The following is a 20,975-nucleotide window of genomic DNA, read 5'->3' as shown; positions in this document are numbered from 1 at the left end:
CAGGATGGTCTCGATCTCCTGACCTTGTGATCCGCCCGTCTCGGCCTCCCAAAGTGCTGGGATTACAGGCTTGAGCCACCGCGCCCAGCCATAAACTGTGGTCTTAATACTCTCCCTTGGAAACTGAGGCAGCCATATATGTAAGGCTACAGTTAGGCAAAAAGTTAAATAAGTTACATGCTAAAATCCAGAAGTGCAGCTATCAAACATGAATTATATAAAGTTCATTGTCCTTTTTTGTATTGTTTACAAGTTGTTCTTCGGTGGCTTTGAGTGAGACACTAACTTTGTATCTGACTTACAGTCTTTCTTCTTTAGAAAAATATAACATAAATGAGGAATTTGAAGACAAACATTATAGATACAAAATACACTTACCTCTCTCTTAGAGCCTGATGCACAATATGGAAAATAGTACCTTTTATTTCTACCTACTCTAATTACACATGAGGCATTAAACCAATTCCCAAATAAAAGCAAACATAAATAGTACACACTTTATAGAAGAAATCATTCTCTTCTATTACCTAATAAATAACTTGTAAGAAATTTGATGAGTTGATGCTGCTTAAGGCAATGTATCACGTAACCTTCTTGGGAATTGGCTTCCCTAAGCACAATACTATCATGTGTTCTCATCAATTCAATTACATCGAATTACAAGTACATGTTGCATGCATATACATATATACATCTATTATGTACACACACTTTTAAAAAAGCATTTAAGGTAATATATCAATCAGAAGCTCTAGAATATAAAACATAGAAGAAAGGAAGGATTATCTGCAAACATTTGGATGAATTTTGTGCAATGAGCTCAACACAAGACACGTACCCTTAATGGATATTAGCATATTAGAAGAATCTTACTAGCAAAGGGAATAGATTTCTAAAACAAGTCTGCTTTGCAAATGGTCCCTCCCAAACCAATTCCTATAGACACTGTACCTTCCGCAGGGGTTTGAGCTTGGTCTCCATTATGAAGTCATACTTGCAGAGCTCACAGCAGCGTGTATCTGAGCTCTTTATCCACTGGTGGAGGCAGGACTGGTGGACAAAGCGCAGTGTCCCAGTGCAGCGACAGGGTGTGATGAGGGGGCTTTCTTCATCCCCTTCGCAGTGACAGATTCTGTGGAAAGACACAGCAGCCAGCATGAGATTTCCCAGAGAACATTTCTCGCCTGTGTTGTTTCTGCCCTTGCTTATACCAGGGCTGTTAGAAACAGCAACCTAAGATTCAGAACACTTGGACATTTCACTCCAACTTTAATGCTGGAACCAAATCTATGACCAACACAGATTAAGCATTCCTAACCTGAAAATCCTTAATCTGAAATGTTCCCAAATCCAAAACTTTTTGAGCACCAACACAATGCCGTAAGTAGAAAATTCCATTTAGTCAAAACATAGGTGCACAACCCAAAGTTTATTCACTACCCCGAAGGGAAAAGTAAAATTACCTTCAGGCTATGTGTACAAGGTATATATGAAACATAAATGAATTCTGTGTTTAGACTTGGGTTGCATCCCCAGGATATCTCATTATGTATGTGCAAATATTGCCAAATCAAAAAAAAAAAAAATCCCCAATCCAACACACTTCTAGTCCTACCCAAAATATCTCATTACATATATGCAAATATTCCAAAATCCCCCCAAAACTGAAATTGGAAACACTTCTAACTCCAACCATTTTGGAAAAAGAATACTCAACTTGTATTAATTGACTTTTACTTTTATGGTCATTGCTGGACTCAAATCATGTAGTAAGTTGTGCATTACACACCAGCACATCAATAATGCACTGTCATTTCATTCACACATGGAAGTCAATTTTAATAGCACCACTATCGTGCTGTCCCCAATTTAATCTATTTAATAGGATACTATCTATGGGCTTTCATATATAAAAGTTATGAGTTTTAAGTATTCTAAGGAATATTATAGTTTGGTAAACTTTATTGTGTTACTTCAATAATATCAGACCATGGCATAAAATTTATTAAATATGGTATCTTACCAATGTGGAAAAGTTCTCAAAAAATTTTAAGGTATAATGATGGAATGAAGTTAATACAAGAAGTCTTAGCTTGAAAATATTACAGCTATGTTCTTACGAAGATGCACACCTATTTGGTCACAACAAATGGTCTAAACTGTCAATAATCATCATTGTCTAAAAAATCACAAAAGTCACTGATCACATAAAATTTGAGTACAGCAAATCTTATTGTTTAAAAATGCTAATAAATACATCTACCAATGGAGTTGAATCAGTTTCTGAACTACTATGAATTCTAGTTTCATAGATTTGCAGTCTAAAATCATTTTATCTCATATTCAGATTTTAAAAAGTAATTTATTTTTCTCTTTGGATAAGACAAGTCTCCCATAACTTTAGCTGGTGAATTCAAATCTCAGCCCTTTAATAATCTGAATGATGCAACCAGCAGTTAGACATTGTTAATACATTTCATTAGAAATGTTGCTTTAAATTTGTTAGACATAGACACTCATATGTTTACTGTAGCACTATTCACCATAGCAAAGACATAGAATCAATCCAGATGCCCATCAGTGGTGGATTGCATAAAGAAAATGTGGCACATTTACATCATGGAATACTATGCAGCCATAAAAAGAATGAAATCATGTCTCTTGCAGAAACATGGATACAGCTGGAGGCCCTTATCCTAAGTGAATTAACACAGAAGCCAGAAAAACAAATACTGCCTATGCTCACTTATAAGTAGGAGCTAAATATTGCATACGCAGGGACACAAAGATGGAAACAATAAACATTGGAGATTGTTAAAGTGGGGGAGGGTGGTGGGAAGTAAAGTTTGAAAAACTACCTATGATGTACTATGTTCACTACTTAGGTGAAGGAAACATTAGAAAACCAAACTTCAGCAGCATGCAATACACCCATGTAACAAACCTGCACAGGTAGCCCCTAAATCTAAAACAAAATTTTACAAAATGCAACATGAATGTTCAATGTAACATTTAAACTTAAAAAGAAATCTACATAATTACTTTTCTGACCTGAGTCACAATGGCAGGCTGGAAGAATGTATGAATCACTGCTACTGTTCTTTCCTTTACAGTGTATAAAGTATGTATAGATATAGATATATCAGCTCTCTCCCCAGGGGAAATGAAATGGCTGCTCGCTCAGATAGTGCAGAAAGATACAGGAACTGAAACCCAACACTCCTGGAGACCTCAGAGTAAAACAGTATGACAGAGTACACCAGGATTTTGAATGAATTTCTTAAGTAAAAATAAAGTGAGCAAAAAGGAACACTGCCATCTAAAGTTCCGGGGTGGAAGTGCTGGGATGAGAACACAGGGAAAGTCAATATTAACGTCCCCTTCCCCCGAACTAACTTAGGAAGCAGCCGTGTTGGGTGTAGCACCACATATGAAAGGCCAACGTGTTAAGGGAAAATTAAAAATTATCTGAGTGCCTATTTTTAATATAAAAACCTGAAATAGCTTCTCTCCAAACCTAGGCCTCAGAAACTGGACTTGTTACACTTTGTATCATGCTCGTTGCCAGTTTAGTGTCATAGCATAGATGTTCAGTAGATATAAATTGAATAGAATTGAATTCAGTCAACAAAATATGACTTATTACAAAAGCAGTCAGTAAAAGTAAATAGAGGCTTCTCTAACACTTAAGTTGTAATATTTATTTTTGGAGCCACTAAAATCCAATGAATTATAGACAATAAGAGTTTGATATTTCTTAACTCCTTGGACATCCATCTCCTGCCTCCACAAAAAGAAAATCTCTTCAACCGGGGGTCAGTAAACTATGACCCAATTCTGTCCACTGCATATTTTTAATCAATAAAGTCTTATGGGAACACAGTCTTACCCACTGGTTTATGTATTGTTTAGAGCTGTGTTTGCAGAGTAACAGCAGAGTTGAGTAGTTGCTGCAGAGACCATCTGGCTGTAGAAACTAAAACATTTACTATCTGGCAAATGATTCAATTCAATATTTACAATCTGACCCTTTCAGAAAATGTTCACAGATCTCTGCTTTAAAGTACACATGTGATTCTGAGTTAAAGACAATGTATTAATATTATTGACAATAATAACAACAAATTTTACAAAATAAATCACTCTAACCTCTGCAATTAACAATAAAACTCAAGTAAAGGTACATAGAGAAACACACAATAAAAATAAAAACCCTTCTTGGCCTGGCATTAATTCCTGTTACTTCCATGAACAAAATTTCTTATTTGAAAAAAAAAAAAAAAAAAAACTGCAGTTAATGCTATCAGATAAATTCATCACTAAAAAAAGATTGTGTCAAATGCTCTATAGGTATGAAAAAGATTTTGCAGCTCTGATTTTTTCATTGACGTTGAAAAAGTAATTTATTCATAAACTGCTTTAAACAAAGACCTCGCTGATTACTGAGTTCAAACTGACCTGACCAGTTTACTATCATCCAGCTTCTTATGTCTCATAAAGTCCTTTTTAAAAATTTCTGCTAAAACTACTACCTGAAGCACCACTAACAATATCATTTTCTCATAAAATTAAGGTCATTTCCCATAGGGAAAATCAAAAGCTTGGTTCATTTTTCATTCCCATTTCACATGATTTATTTTTACATATTTTTAGCATTTTGAAATTTTTCCAAATTATCTGGCTCAAGCTGAACCCCAGGAGTCTTTTTAAACCATGTTGAGATTGTTCTAAATGAATTTAAAAGCTAAATATCAACTTCAAATATCTACTAGAAATAAAAATAATGTGATAGTGCCATTAAAGAGAGAATTAAATAATTCCTAAATTGATATACTTCACACAAACCACAATCGCTGAATTATAAATGGAAATACAGTAATGAAAACATAAACACGCTTTTCCAACAGAATAATTGTGTAGAAAAGCCGATTTCAATAATGTAATAAAATTGCATTATGAAATATTCATAATTTGGGTACATTTTTACCTGATGGGAAGTTGGGGCTTAGGAATTGAATGATTCTATAAAATTATTGGTGATCCACATTGGTATCTGTCACCTAGTGACAGTTACAAGCTGAATTCACAGATTTTACTGGCATTTTAGTATTTTACCAGTCGGCTTGCGATCTAATTAGCATATGTTGAGACTTTCACCATTTATGACTGAATAAACTCTTACTTTTACATAATTTCTAGCTATCTGTGAATAGCAGACCACATAATGCTATGCAGCAAATTAAATTTTAGATTTGTGTGTGTGTGTGTGTGTGTGTGTGTGTGTGTGTGTATGCTTCACATCTCTTGCCTTAATGTTTCAGTTTTAAGAAAAGTAGGGTTTTTTTTTGGTCTTACATATCTTCAAATGGTCTTTAGTACTCCCTGTCGCCATCCTTTGCCAAGGTTTCTTGGCACTGGTAGAATTATATTTTTTTCTTCATAAGTGTTTTTTTAAAACTCATCACTTAAAAAAAAAAATCTTTGTGAGGGCCATAGTATTATGCAACTCTGGAATTGTTAAATTCTTTCCCTCAATAGTCATTTCATTCACGTACATTTTCTTGGTTCTTGCTATATGCAAAGAAAATCAGACACCTCAGTGTCTTTCCTATCTTCTTCCTTTTCTTCCCCACAACCGTGTCTCTAGTGGCTTTGGATTGTCAACAGAGACACAAAGTATCTTTAAGACTGTGTTCCTTCCATTAGGAAATCATTCTTAAGATATGCAGTTATTTAGATCCTCTTAATATACTGCCACTCTTCAAGAACTCTATCACCAATCATATAAACCCAAATTGCTTCATGTTCTTTTCATATGAGCTTGTACAATTTGAGTTTACCTTACCTATGTAGGCATATTTTCCATGACTCTCTGACATACAACCACAGTAGCATGGTACAGAGTTTAACAGCTAATAAGCTGTGGGTTTTGCCACAAATAAGTTACTGCTGTGCCAAGATCTTGATTCCTGTCAGCTTAGAGAGCAGTTCTGAGGTCTTGGGTGGCTTGTCCATTCACCCTGGTCGACTCACAAATGTTATCATGTTCTGCATATTGTAAAAAATGTTGGGAGACACCAGTGTGGCTATTGAAAATACAATCAGCATTATATTTGTTGTTCCGCCCATCTATACGTGTTAAATTACTTAATCTCTGTGTTTCAAGTTCATCATCAGTAAAATGGGAGAATAGTGGTCACAGACTGCCAGTAAGAATTAAAGTAAGTGATCAATTAAGTGATAATTATTAATAATCAATTAGTTCATATGATTATTAATTGATGTCACTTAATTGATCACTTAATTTAATCCTTATTAACAGTCTATGACCACTCTTGTCCCATTTTACGCATAATAGTCTACTAAAAGCAGTATTTTAAAAAAATTAATGGTCAGATGATTATTTCCTGAGTGTACTGCATTCTCTATACTAAAGTCTGTCTCTGGGAATTTCCTCAAGTATGTTCTTCATACCTTTGATATTTTCCCTCCTTTAATAACACCTCATCTAAATTAAGACTCATCTAAATTTCAGACTCACATCCCTAATTAAACAGCCCCTAGTTTTTCCTTCCCTATAATGTTCTCTCCTATTTCTTGAGCTGCCATTGCTCTTAAAGCCTATACCACACAGATAAACAATCTCTGTTGTTTGTTAACTGTTTCGTTCATGCAAGTTCTGGAATTATGAGCTGAATAAATCCATGTTTAATAATTTCGTGGAGGCAGGATCTTTCTGTGGATTTGTATTGATATTCAGAGTAATTTAAGTTATGAGAATGTTAAGAAGTCAGGATAAAGATGGCAAAGCACTAGACCATAATGGACTGGCTTTCATTAAGCTTCTATTTAAACATTTACAGAGCATAGACCAAAAAAAGCCAGCTTAGTCAGAAGATATGGCAATTCTCAGAAGTTGTTACCAATGACCAGTGTTTTGTTTATGTTTGGGGAAAATTCACTTATAGTGAAAGTGAGAAATGTGTGATCCTTTTATATACCATGAACTCTTTAATTTGCATTTAAGGAACTAAACTGAGGTGTAACAATTTTATACCCTATCTGAGCAACAGAGGAAGTCAAGCAAACTGATCTGCAGTAGAAAGGAGAAGTAACATACTTCATAAACAGAGAACAAGATGGACAGTAGTTAATGTCATTCCGACTAACAGCTGTTTCCAGTTACTCTTACTGACATGGAGCCAGCATGCATTTTTGGACTTAAAACAAAAAGGTGTTATAACCCAGATTTATAAGGTTTCCTTAACAAAAATGAAGATAAATATCCTAAGCCATCATTCAGCCTGAGATTTAAAATACCTTGAAAACTCAAGTTAAAAATACAGTTATGACATAAGAATAAAAATGTTTTACCAACAGATATCATTTTTGCAATCATAAGTTTCATCATTCTGAATATGTACTCTTTTTTACATCTGCAGATGAGTGACAGTTCTTCATACATATGAGATTTTTAAAAAGTGTTTTGTTTTCTCAAAGGAATATTTTCAACTCAAAAAAGTTGCTACATAGCATGACTTCCTGAGTTTAATTTCATGCCCTAATTTGTCACCACTGACTTGGTCAAAACCTCAGACCATCTGCACAGAGCTGTAGGGAATGATCAACAACAAAGACAATGACATGGCAATGTCCCTAGCTTTCCTAACTCTATTCCTGGAGCTGATCCAAGAGTCTCAAGTAATCAGCCACATTTTTTTTTCCCTCCCAGATATCACAGTGATGGAAAACAGCAGAGAAGAAGATAATGATTACCTTGCTTGGTCAATAATGAAAGCAGAGGAGACCAAGTCTTATTTGAATTCATAGACATTGAATTCTGAAATGGATTGGGAAGGTGCTCTTGGAATTGCTTCCCCTGGGTGTCTCATCCCCTCTGGAGATGGTTCGATGCCATTGATACTAGGACTTTAAATTCTGCTTGGGACTGAGGATTCCCACTGAGATTCTGTTCTCATCTAGCCTAGTGATTCAGTCTCATAGTGGGCCAGAGGCTCTTTGAAGACTTTCTGAGAGGTCTCCATGGGCTCTTGAAACACATTAGATTCCCCCATTCCCTCTATTGATGTGTGTAGCCCTAGGAGTCCCAGTCAGTGTATCTAGCAATAGAATAGATCTTTCTTATTTATCTTAAGATCAGTTCAGACTGTCCAAATCCTCCAAATCAGGAGAAATCAAAAGCTGGATTGTGTCTTTTAGGATAATCCCTTCCCTGTTAACCATCGCTTTACTGCCCTCTCTATACTCATTGGTTAGCTCAGAGGACCATGTATTTCTGCATAAAGGAAATGAGTTTCCCCAGTGCCATTTATCTTTCCAGATCCTACCTTACAATTTTGATGACTTGTAGATAAGTAAATAGATAATATATATTGAACGAATATCCGAAGGCTATGATTTTCTCTACATTTGCATATGTCATAAATATTCATTTTATATCAGCTTTGAGATCTTTTTGGGTATATTTGTAAGACTGACAAAATTAAACTAGAGATATTTCTAAGTAAGTGTGCTTAAAGTTATTAGGCTAAATTTTTGTTAGCTGCATACATTGAAGTAAAACGGCAAAACAAAGGGACAGATAATAAAAACTTATTTGGCTTAATATGTAGACATAATCAAAGAAATATATGTGGTCAGATACAGAAGAAGGCTTTCATATATACATAATAACAGAGCTATCGGAAAAATTATGCAGTTATAACCTTTTAGTCTTTTTCTTTTCTGCATGTGGCAGAAATTCTTAATTCAAGCTGATTTTCTGATCTTTTTTTCTTTTGTGATGGCCCAGTCTTTGAATTTTTGTAAGCTCATCCTCAACCATGACTTCCTTTCAATTTTGTCCACTCATTAATCTTATCTGGCTGAGCATTACATCAAAGAAAGTCTCAAGTTGCCATGGATAATTGACAAAGCAGGCACTTTATTTACAGATAACCAAAAATGCATTGAATTAGAAATACGCCTTTGCATATGAATTCTTCTACAAAGGCAAGTAAGTGAAAAACACTGATGTTTTATAGCAGTTCCAACCACATTGAGTGAAGAATGATCAATTTTTATTCATTTATTCACTCGTTCATTCAGTCAACAAATAATTTGTTGCATATGTATATATGCAAGGTTTTATAAGGTTCTATGATGAATATAAAGATGAATTAGTTTCAGTCCTTTTCCTTTAAGAAGTTTATACTATGACAGTTTATGCATCAGACAACTGCAAAATTAGGCAGGATACATTTAAAATGGGATGTGTGCCATGTCAAGTGCTGTTATATGCAAAGGAGAGAAAGATCATCTCAGATCTGGGGCCAGGGGAGGATGGTTACAGTTTAATGGAAGGTGTGGTATGGGAATTGGAATTGAAGCTAGGATAGAGTCATGGTAGATGGAAAAGGATGTTGGTAGAATACACTAGGCATAGAAGATGTTTTCAGCCAATGCTTAGAAGTAGGATTGACTGGGTAATTTGATAACATTATGTGGCCAAGTATGAAAAGAGCATGAAAGTTCTTACTCCAACTAAATACAATATTTAGTACATATTTTGTATATTTATTTATTATATACAATGGATACCACATTATTATATAATAATATAATTAATAATACAATTATTTTAGTAGTGAGATATCATGCTGAAAAATAAAGATTACACAGAGCCTTGTATTTCCCTCAGCCAGTGCCAACACACACACACACACACACATACAAACTAACTTTAATTGTATTTGCTTGGAGTAGGAACCTACCACATAATCTGAATAAAAAATTAAGATTACATTAAAAAAATGGGCAAAGGAACTGAAAAGACATTTCTCTAAAGAAGACATACAAATAGTCAACAGCTATATAGAAAGGTGTTCAAAATCACTAATCATTAGGGAAATGCAAATCAGTCACAGTGAAATGTTACCTCATACCCATCAGAATACGTATGTGTATCAACACACACACACACACACACACACACCCAAATCCAAACAAGATAAATGCTCCTGAGAATGTGGAGAAGTTGGAACCCTTGGACACTGTTAGGAATAAAAACGGTGCAGCTGCTATGGAAAACTGCGTGGAGGTTTTTCAAAGAATTAAAAATAGAAATACCATATGAGTGAGCAATCCCACTTCTAAGTATCCAGAAGAATTGAAATTGGGACCTCAGATAGGTATCTGAACTCCCATGTTCATTGCAGCATTATTGACAAGAGTGAAGCTATAGAAACAACCTAAATGTCCATCAGTTTATCAATAAAGAAAATGTGGTATAAGCCGGGTGAGTGGCTCATGCCTGTAAACTCAGCACTTTGGAAGGCCGAGGCAGGAGGATTGCTTGACCTCAGTTTGAGACCGACCTGGGTAACACAGTGAGACCCTGTCTTCACTAAAAGTAAAAAAAATAAAATAAAATTAGCAGAGTGTGGTGTCATGTGCCTGTAGTCCCAACTACTTGGGAGGCCGAGGCAGGAAGATTGCCTAAGCCCGAGGGATTGCAGTTGCAGTGAGCTATGATCATGCCACTGCACTCCATCCTGGGCAATATAGTAAGACCTTGTCTCCAAAAAATGTAGTATATATACACAATGAAATATTATTCAGCCTTAAATAAAGAAGGAAATACTGCCATTTGCTACAGGATTGGCTGTTCATTGGATGAAACTTGAGGAAATTATGCTAAATGAAATAAACTACTGACAGAAGGATAAATATCACACACTACAACTTATATGAAATGTATAAAATAGTCAAACACAAAGAAACAGGGAGTAGAATAGTGGCTGCCAAAGGCTGGGGAGAGGGAAAAATGGGAAGTTGTTATTCCATGGGAGTAATTTTTGATTACGCAAGATGATGATGCAATTCTAGAGATCTGCTGTACAACACTGTGCCTATAGTTAACAGTAAATACTGTACTCCGCACTTAAATTTATTAAAAGGGTAAATCTCCTGTTAAGTGTTTTTTAACCACAATAAAGATAAATAAACTATTTGCCCATAAAAAGTAAAATTATTAGAAGGATTAATTTGGCATGTTAGATTAGAAAGAAAAGGGAGAACAGGGAGAGACTATTACACTACACCATGGAATATTATGCAGCCATAAAAAAGGACGAGTTTGCATCCTTTGTAGGGACATGGATGCAGCTGGAAACCATCATTCTTAGCAAACTATCACAAGAACAGAAAACCAAACACCGCATGTTCTCACTCATAGGTGGGAACTGAACAATGAGATCACTTGGACTCGGGAAGGGGAACATCACACATCGGGGCCTATCATGGTGGGGGAGGGGGGAGGGATTGTATTGGGAGTTATACCTGATATAAATGACGAATTGATGGGTGCTGACGAGTTGATGGGTGCAGCACACCAACATGGCACAAGTATACATATGTAACAAACCTGCACGTTATGCACATGTACCCTAGAACTTAAAGTATAATAATAAAAAAAAAAACAATAACAATGAGAACAAAAGCTAGTGTCATAGTGTGAGAATGAAACAGAAAAAGAGAACAGATATTTTATAAACTTAGAGTTGGTAGAACTTAGGCATCAATTTGGGAAAAGGAAAGGGGATGAGCTATGGAGGAAGAGGGCAAAGGATGGACCAAGCTGACTTTAGGCTTTCGATTAAGCTCCTGGGGATAGATGCTCAAGAGTCATCTATTGGCTGGGTGCTGATGGCTCACACCTGAAATCTCAGCACTTTGGGAGGCCGAGGTAGGGAGATCACAAGGTCAAGAGACTAAGACCAGCCTGGCCAACATTGTGAAACCCAATCTCTACTAAAAATACAAAAATTAGCCAGGAGAGGTGGCACGTGCCTGTAATCCCAGCTGCTCGGGAGGCTGAGGCAGGAGAATCACTTGAACCCAGGAGGTGGAGGTTGCAGGGAGCTGAAATTGCACGACTGCACTCCAGCCTGGGTGACAGTGTGAGACTCTGTCTCAAAAAAAAAAGAAAAGAAAAGTCATCTATTTACAGGGCCTCTGAGCATTTGTTTGCCCCCACAATTACCACTTGAAAACAATCATGCTCATAATTTGATTTTTGGCTTAGTTACTCAGCATGGAGACAGTAGTCTTGAAAAGGATAAGGAAGTAGTCCAAACTTTCTCAGAGCTGCTACTCTGCTGGGTTTGAGATAGTTCAATGAATAATCATATTTAAAAGATATTTCTCAAAATAGCAGTAAAATTACAAATATATAATCTGTTAGGTTGGTGCAAAAATAATTGCAGTTTTGCCATTACTTTTGCACCAATCTAATAAAATGTGGTTCCTTCCTCTAATTTACATTTTCCCAGTGTGTAGGGAATCCAGAATGATTCTTACATAACTTAATTACCCCAATTATTATTATTATTTTTTGAGATGGAGTCTTGCTCTGTCGCCTAGGCTGGAGTGCAATCTTGGGTCACTGCCATCTCTGCCTCCTGGGTTCAAAGGATTCTCCTGTCTCAGTTTCCGGAGTAGCTGGGATTACAGGCATGCGCCACCACACCCGGGTAATTTTTGTATTTTCTTTGTAGAGACGAGGTTTCACCATTTTGGCCAGGCTGGTCTCAAACTCTTGACCTCAGGTGATCCGCCCTTCTCGGCTTTCCAAAGCGCCGGTATTAGAGGCATAAGCCACCACGCCTAGCCCTTTCCCAATTATTTACCTTTCAAATAGGACAAAATATAATTTTCTGGAACCAAATGAAAATGCCTTACAAAAATAAAATTACAAAAGCTTATTTATTCAGAATCCTGACAGAATGGAATTTCCAGTTAGGCAAAACCGCTGAGACTTTTTTCTGATACCTTTCATTCTCCAAAAGCTGCGTATGAAGTGTAAACTTTGTCACTGAGCGATATAATGCAAAACACAGTATAATCTTAATTCAAAAATTACATTCATGGAAAAAGGTTATAAGGAAACATCAAAATCGAAATAGTGATGCTGCAGTTAAGTTTATATTAAAATGGTAGTTTTCTCTATTTTTAAATTTTATTTCTAGTAACTACAAACTACTCTAATAATCAATACAAATATTAAAATACAAAGATTATATTTTTCTAATTCTACTTCACTTTTTTCTCATTCTTTAATTGATTCATGAATAAAATTGATAGTTATATATCTGAACGATTTGAAAACATGCCATGAGTTGCCAGCAGATACTGAGTTGGGTCTAGTTCCCAGTTCCTGTCCAGCTTCTGGAGTAACTTTTGTAGCATTTTGTTTCCATAGTAACCAAAAGACTTCCACATACTGTCATTTATGTTTTTATGGAACTATAAACTTGCAGGTGCCAACCCTACAATTAATTTTATATCCCAATATACTTAGTCATTGCAAGGACAGAAAAGTATTTTCTGCTCCCCTCCTCCGTCAGATACACCAATATTCTAGGAATATATTGTATTATCTGAATTTTAAGTATATAAAACATATTTCATGTCAGCTATGGTATACATCTATACTCTATGCAAGTGTGTGTATTTAGACATTCTATTTCGGTATGTGAGATTCTGCTACAGTTTCCCAGAAGATAAAACTAGTTTACACTATCATCTGCCATTGAAAGCTGAGATTGCACCACTGCACTCCAGCCTAGGTGACAGAGCAAGACTCTGTCTCAAATAATAATAATAATAATAATTGGGGTAATTAAATGATGTAAGAATCATTCTGGATTCCCTATACACTGGGAAAATGTAAATTAGAGGAAGGAACCACATTTTATTAGATTGGTGCAAAAGTAATGGCAAAACTGCATCATTTGCATTTTCAAATCCCTGCATTTGTAGGTTTGTTTGACTTTTCTCAACACTCATCACTGTCTGTTGAGCCTTTTGCAATGCCTGTCCTTCATTTTGTCTCCTTGTCCTTTCATCATCTTTTGACCTTTATCCTGCTTGGTCAAAATGTTTCATTATGAAGTACAATCATGCCATGCGTCCCTTAATGACAGGGATATGTTCTGAGAAATGCCTCATTAGAAATTCCATCATTGTGTGAACATCTCAGAGTGAACATACACAAACCTGATGGTGTAGCCTACTCCACACCTAGTCTACCTGGTAGAGCCTGTTGGTCCCAAGCTACAAACCTCTACCACATGTTGCTGTACTGAATACTGTGGACAGCTGTAACACAACAATAAGTATTTAAGCAACTAAGCATAGAAAAGGTACAGTAATGACAGGTGTAAAAAGTTGTATACCTGTATAGGGCACTTACCATGAAAGGAGCTTACAGAATTGGAAGTTGTTCTGGATGAGTCAGTGAGTGATGGGTGAGTGGCTGTGAAGGTCTAGGACCTTACTGTACACTGCTTTAGACTTTATAAACACTGTACACTTGGATACACTCAATTTATAAAAAATATTTTTCTTCTTTCAGTAATAAGTTCACCTTAGCTTACTTTAACTTTTTTATTTTATAAACTTGTTAATGTTTTTAAACTTTTTGACTCTTTTGTCATAACGCTTAGCTTAAAACAGAAATAAATTGTTTAGCTGTTGAAAAAATTTACTTTCTATTCTTATTTTACAAGCTTTTTCTATTTAAAAGTTTTTTGGCTGGGCGTGGTGGCTCATGCCTGTAATCCCAGCACTTTGGGAGGCCGAGGTGGGTGGATCGCCTGAGGTCAAGAGTTCAGGACCAGCCTGGTCAACATGACGAAACCCCGTCTCTACTAAAAATACAAGAAATTAGCTGGGCGTGGTGGCGGGCACATGTAATCCCAGCTACTTGCGAGGCTGAAGCAGGGAGAATCACTTGAACCCAGGAGGTGGATGTTGCAGTGAGCTGAGACCGCGCCACTGTACTCCAGCCTGGGCAACAGAGCGAGACTCTGTCTCAAAAAAATTATATATATATATATTTTTTGAATTTTACTTTTTAAGCTTTTAAAATTAAAAACAAAGACAAAAACATACACATTAGCCTAGGCCTACACATATATGCAGTCTGTCCTTGATAAAAACACACATACATGCACACACAATATACACATATACACACACACATGTGCGGATTTAGTATGTCAAATAATTTTTTAACAGAAGCTCAGCAAACACAAATGCTCACCTCCTTTATTTTGCTTTGTGTTTTTACTGTCCTTTCACAGATTTGTTAGGTTCCTTTTCCCTAAAGCCCTCTACCTATCCCCATGCACAGTGAACACACTCTATTGCAATTGATTGTTTTCTTATCTGTATTCTCTACTTCAGTGGTTTCCAAACTTTACCATGCATCAGACTCACATGGAGGGTCAGTGAAAACCTAGATGGCTAGGTCCCACTCCCAGCAGTTCTGATTCAATAGGTCTGGATTGGGGCCTCATGATTTGCATGTTTAAAAACTTCCGAGGTGATTTTGATGCTACTAGTCCAGGGACTCTACTTAGAGAATCATGGATTTAGAGCTTCCCCCACAAAGTGTCATTTGAAAATGAATTGCAATTTTCCATACCAATGAGAAATTTGAGGTCATTCCAAGATGAAGGCTGTTGAAAGCTACTGTATTTTCTACTTCCATCAATAAGTATGTCAAGTTTGAGAACCACTGTCCTATATTTTAGATGGCTTCAGGAGCTGAAGCAAAATAAATTTGTACCAGTTGCTAGCCCCCAGGTTTCTTTTTTGGTGTGTCTAAATTATAAGAGACACACTCAAGCAGACCTCCTGTTCCATATATATTTTTGATATATATATACACACACACACACACACACACACACACATACACACACATACACACATATCTTCTGGGCATCAATTTGTTCACTTCAGATTAGGCTAAAAATCAGTGGTTCTCAGCTTTCGGTTGCTCATTAAAATTATCTGGCATGCTTCTAAAAATGTACCCATGCTGAAGCACCACTTTCAAGCCATCCAGAGGGAATCCTGGCAGCATTAAAAAAAAATTCCCAGGTGAGTGTAACATGCAGCCTAGGTTGAGAACCACTTGGTGAGATGATGTCTGGGCTTTTCTAGCTCTAACTGGTGGAGTTTTGAGACTGTGGAATGCTGATTGGAACAAGGAGTCCTCTGATGTGCGGGGCATTTTGACAGTATATATGGCTTCTATTTCATTCTGGTTATGATTGTTTTTTCCTTATTCCTCTTTTTATATTTCTCCATTGTGACCCTCTTACTGTGTGGCAAAACATTTTAATTTGGTTACACCCCCAGAGAGTCATGATCTAATTTAGATAAAAGGGTTTCTAAAATAAAGACATCAGAATTTGTTAAAGTGGGCCTCAGAGGGGCCGAATAAGAACAAGCTGGTAAAAATCAGGCAGAACATGGAGAGGTTTTGATTAGCACTTGCTGGGTAACCTTCAGGGAAAGAAGAAAGTTCTCAGTTTAACGTCGACACTAAAATTTATCGCCAAACACAGACACTTCTGAATTATGACATCTTCAGTTCTGCATAAACCTGGAAGTGAATGAAGGAGAACTAATATGCTCCTGGAGTGCTTGTATCTGACAGAGGTGGGAAGGAGGATACTGTGCTGTGTGTAGGGCTGTCAGGGTGCTAAGAGCAAAAGACAACTCGTCGAGGTCCCTGCAGGGGCATTTTAATTTTTGAACCAAATTAGATACCGGTATTTAAATTTACCTACTTAAATACCAACTGCAGAAGATCTGAAATAAATATACAACTACTCTGCAATAGTTATAGGGAAGATGATAACCTAACTGTGGTAATTAGAAATGAAGAAAATGTTCAAGCTACATATAAATTCTTAGCTATATATCCTGACTTGGCAGCAACAAGCACTGTACCCAGTATTCATGTTTATACACACAATGTTTATTTTCTGTTTGTATAAATGTATAGGGGATCTAAATTTAATGCACACACAATAGTTTTAAAAATGAATTGTATGTGTGAGAAAAGAGAGAAGGTGTTTCTTTTTTTTTTTTTTAAGACAGAGGAGGAATTTCATATTGCTAAACAGATACAAATTCATTAAAGGAAGCACATAGTTCAATATAACCGTGATTCTGGACACATATTGTTCTTAAATTAAGAAGCAGACAAACTCTATCTAATTCATAATCCTTCCTCTTCAATATTTTGCACTTCTATATGATTGGATATTCAACAAACTAGAAATTATCAAGGAAAAGATAAACATAGCACAGTGTAGCCTCATAACAGGTAAATACTGACCCATATCCGAATGGGCATCACACTTCTATCTATTTTCGCTGGAAATTTTTCTGAGATTAGAAAATTCCTGGTTGATATTCAAATCTACTTTAATATGGTTTTTTAAGCAAGGAAATGTCTATTTTTCTTAGTTTCTATCTAAAGGCACCACTTGTTAAATAATTGGCCTTCAGAATACATGCTATTTCTAAAAATTGGAGTGACATGTTTAGCTAAATTAGAAACTAATTAATCAATCCATTTGGTTTTGGTCATGTAAGATAATTTGCCAGTCAAGATAATCAGTATTATTGATGATACTGTCATTTCATCCCTGGAAAGATTATCTCCCAAACTGAAAACAATCAGAAAAAAAAAAAAACTGCTAAGAACAAGGCATATCTTTAAAATATATAAAGAAAAGACAAAATGCCATTTCTACAATTTTTTCAAGTTATTTTTCATAAGTTGTGTGTGTGTCAGTGTCTTAATTCATTTCTTATCCATTCAAAGTACAAATTACTGAGCTAAAATGCTGTATAAAATAATACTAAACATATTTATAACATAAAATGTGGTGTCATAAACAATTTTTCTTCTCTTTGTTGGAGAAATGCTTACTCTGTAAAGCACAGTAGCATAAGGTATATCTGAATATCTACTGACAACTGCAGTGATAAAAAGTAAGGAAATAAATTAGTTTGAAAACATTGAATTATGCTAGTAATGTATTCATTTGCAAAGCACATACCATTTTTCTCATTTTATGATCCTATAAATAAAGAGAGAGCATTTTACCTTTTTCAAGTCTAACCACTCCAAGTAGAAAGAAAAGTTGGAAGCAAGACCTCCTGACTCTACGTTGAGTAGTCCCAAGTAACTCAGCAGTGGCAGGTTACCAACAAAGTTCACACCTATATTTCCTACCAACTCAGATTTTATTAAAATCAACAGGAGAATGGTTGGTCTTTGTTCTGACAAGACTTAGCAAAACAAAGGCAAAAACATAACAGAATAAATCTGAACTTTCTTAAGAGTCTGTTACCTCTTAGAAATGAATGCTTCATTAGGTTGCTTAGTGTAACCTTTCTCACCTGAATACTGAAGACTGAACAGCTTATCTTTCACCTGTAGAACAGACGTTGACAATAGAATGTCAGTCTATGTTTGTACAGAAAAAAGAATAGGGAGAAGTAACAGAATAAGTAACAAAAGCTGAAAAAAATGTATTACTGAGTGAATATAAATCTAGGACCAACAGGTAGAAAATATGAGTCTGACTGATTAAATATTGGATATTAAATATTAAATGTGACAAAGAACTTTCTCACATTTAGGGGCTCTGAAAAGAAAAAGGCTGCCCCAGGAAACATTATGTTCAAGGATGTGATAGATGATAACGTGTGCTACTGTTCCAAGGGTTTGCCAAGAGCCAACGGGAAAGTGACCTAGACGATGCGTGACTCTATAAACTCAGTCTTCCCAATGACTAAATGGTCTGAAAGATTAAGGCGAAGGGAAGTGTAATTTTTTTCTCTAAATAAATGTTGAGAGCAAAGCTACTCATTAAAATATAATTTTACTCAAAAATTTTATTTATGATGCACATTTTTCTTAGTTATTAAATTTCAGGTTCATCTGAAGATACACATATGAAACTAGGGAAACAGGAAATCTAAATGTTTTATGATACCACTCCCCTAGATTCATGTTCAGCTGCCTTGCTTGGTTGTATCTGCATTTGAATGATGTATTGCAGAGGTAAATTACACTTCTTGCAGTTTGTGCTTCCATAAACCCTTAGTTACCAACCTCGATAGGGCTTTCACCCATGTTTATCTATCTTACTATGTTTAGCATTGCTGGACTTAGCAAAACAATACAGGATGTCCAGCCTAGTTAAATTTGAATTTCAGATAAACAATGAATACTTCTTTAGCATGAGTACGTCCCAATGAAAAATTCTTTGTAGTTTATTTGAAACTTCACTGGATGTTTGATCTTGCAACCAACTCCCTTACTCTGAACAGATGACCTTAGAAGGCCATCAAATGGAAACGTTTAAAATCTACAGACCTGCATATATCCACATTTTTAATTTTTCTCTTTTACTTCTATTGCAAAAAAAGTCATACCTATTTTCCCTTCCATGGCCAATCTTTCCACTTTAGGTCCTGTACCTTCCTACCTTCTCTGTGGGAATTTAATAAAGAACTGAGCCTCTCAATTTTCCAGATCTTCAACGGCTCTCTGTTTGACTCAAGGGTCCCCTAAATTAAAAACAAAAACAAAAATGGCCTCTGAATTTACCTCTCCCTCCACTTTTCATACTCTCTCTTTTCTTTACAGACTCCTCAGTTTCTGTCTGCCTTTTTGGCTGTTCTGTTCCTTCCCTCCATTGGCTTATTTCCCCTTCCCAGGGAATATTAAACGTTGCTAGTCACAGAGTTCTTCAAGACCACATCTCAGTTTACAGAATTCCCATGGGTGATCTTGACAGTCACCACCTAGCTACTCAAGACTTCCTCATCTTAATCTAAATCGAGATCTCACCACCGAACTCTAGACCTTGCCTGTATCTCCCTCCTGAATATCTCTCTTTGGATATTTGTCTTGCACCTCAAACTACCACGTCCCAAACTAAATTCATCCTTCCCTTTTAAATCTCTCTCTCAAACAATGTTCACTCTCGATAGTAAATGGTGTGGTTACCCACCCAGTGTTCTGAATCAGAAACCTGAGAGTCGATTATATGTATGTAATTTGTGACCAAATCTTGCTTGATTTAGTTTTAAAATTTTTAAAAAATTCATCCACCTCTTTTTATTCTCACAGCCACTGTCCTCTCTTCCTTGGGACACAGCCATGGCTTTCTAATTGATTTCTTTTGTCTTTGGTCTTGCATCCACCAATCTATTTTCCAACAGCAGCCTAAGTGATTTTCCAAAACACAAGTCTGATAGTGTCATCCTTTTGCTTTAAAGGCCTGCAGAAACTTTATTTTTGTTGTTAGAACAAAGTCCAAATTCCTAACTATGGTTGATAAGGAACTCCATGATTTGATTCCCCCACCTCCACTCCCTGGCTCTCTACTAGGCTACATTGAAATCCTTGTATACCATATCTCACTCATCTCTGGGTGTTCAGACATGCCATATCATTTTCCTGGAACAGGTTACCCCTTCCTCTTTGCTTAGCTTACTCTTACTTCTCATTTGGATTTCTCCGTAGTTATTACTTCCTCAGGGAAATGCCCTAGTAGATGAAAGTTGTTCCTTTAGTTTCATTCACAGATTTTTTTTTTTTTAACTTTTACCTGTTTAATTACTTGTCTTAGCAACTGAAATATAAGTTCATAAAGGATGACACCATTACTGTCTATTTCCAGCTTCTAAGACATTGTCTTGACACAGAATGAATTAAAAAACAAATAGTTATTTGCTATATAATTGGATAAATAAATGAAAACACAGATATGATGACAGAGCTAGAAGGGTTTGCTTTAGGCACAATTTCTTAATTAAAAAATGAGCTGATATCCAGAATCTACAAAGAACTTAAGCAAATTTACAAGAACAAACAAACAATCGTATCAGAAAGTAGGCGAAGGATATAAACAGACACTTCTCAAAATAAGAGATTTATGCAGCCAACAAACATGAAAAAAAGTTCATAATCACTGTTCATTAAAGAAATGCAAATCAAAACCACAATGAGATACCATCTCACACCAGTTAGAATGGCAATCATTAAAAAGTCAACAAACAAACAATCGTATCAGAAAGTAGGCGAAGGA

General features: G+C 35.9%; 1 protein-coding gene across 1 annotated transcript in view; it reads right to left on the bottom strand.

The window, feature by feature from the left end:
- The window catches only part of MARCH1 (membrane-associated ring finger (C3HC4) 1, E3 ubiquitin protein ligase), a 182,964-nt gene that overhangs the window by 58,965 nt on the left and 103,024 nt on the right, over nt 1–20,975 (bottom strand). The window contains exon 5 of the mRNA XM_011959680.1: nt 952–1,132. Within this exon, the coding sequence (XP_011815070.1) occupies nt 952–1,132 (181 nt within the window). The remainder of the gene's footprint in view (nt 1–951; nt 1,133–20,975) is intronic.

The sequence above is a fragment of the Colobus angolensis genome, unplaced genomic scaffold (assembly GCF_000951035.1).
Source record: "Colobus angolensis palliatus isolate OR3802 unplaced genomic scaffold, Cang.pa_1.0 Scaffold5, whole genome shotgun sequence".
NCBI classification, from domain to species: Eukaryota; Metazoa; Chordata; class Mammalia; order Primates; family Cercopithecidae; genus Colobus; species Colobus angolensis.
Note: the sequence above shows the minus strand (reverse complement) of the source record. Positions and strands in the feature narration are given on the sequence as shown.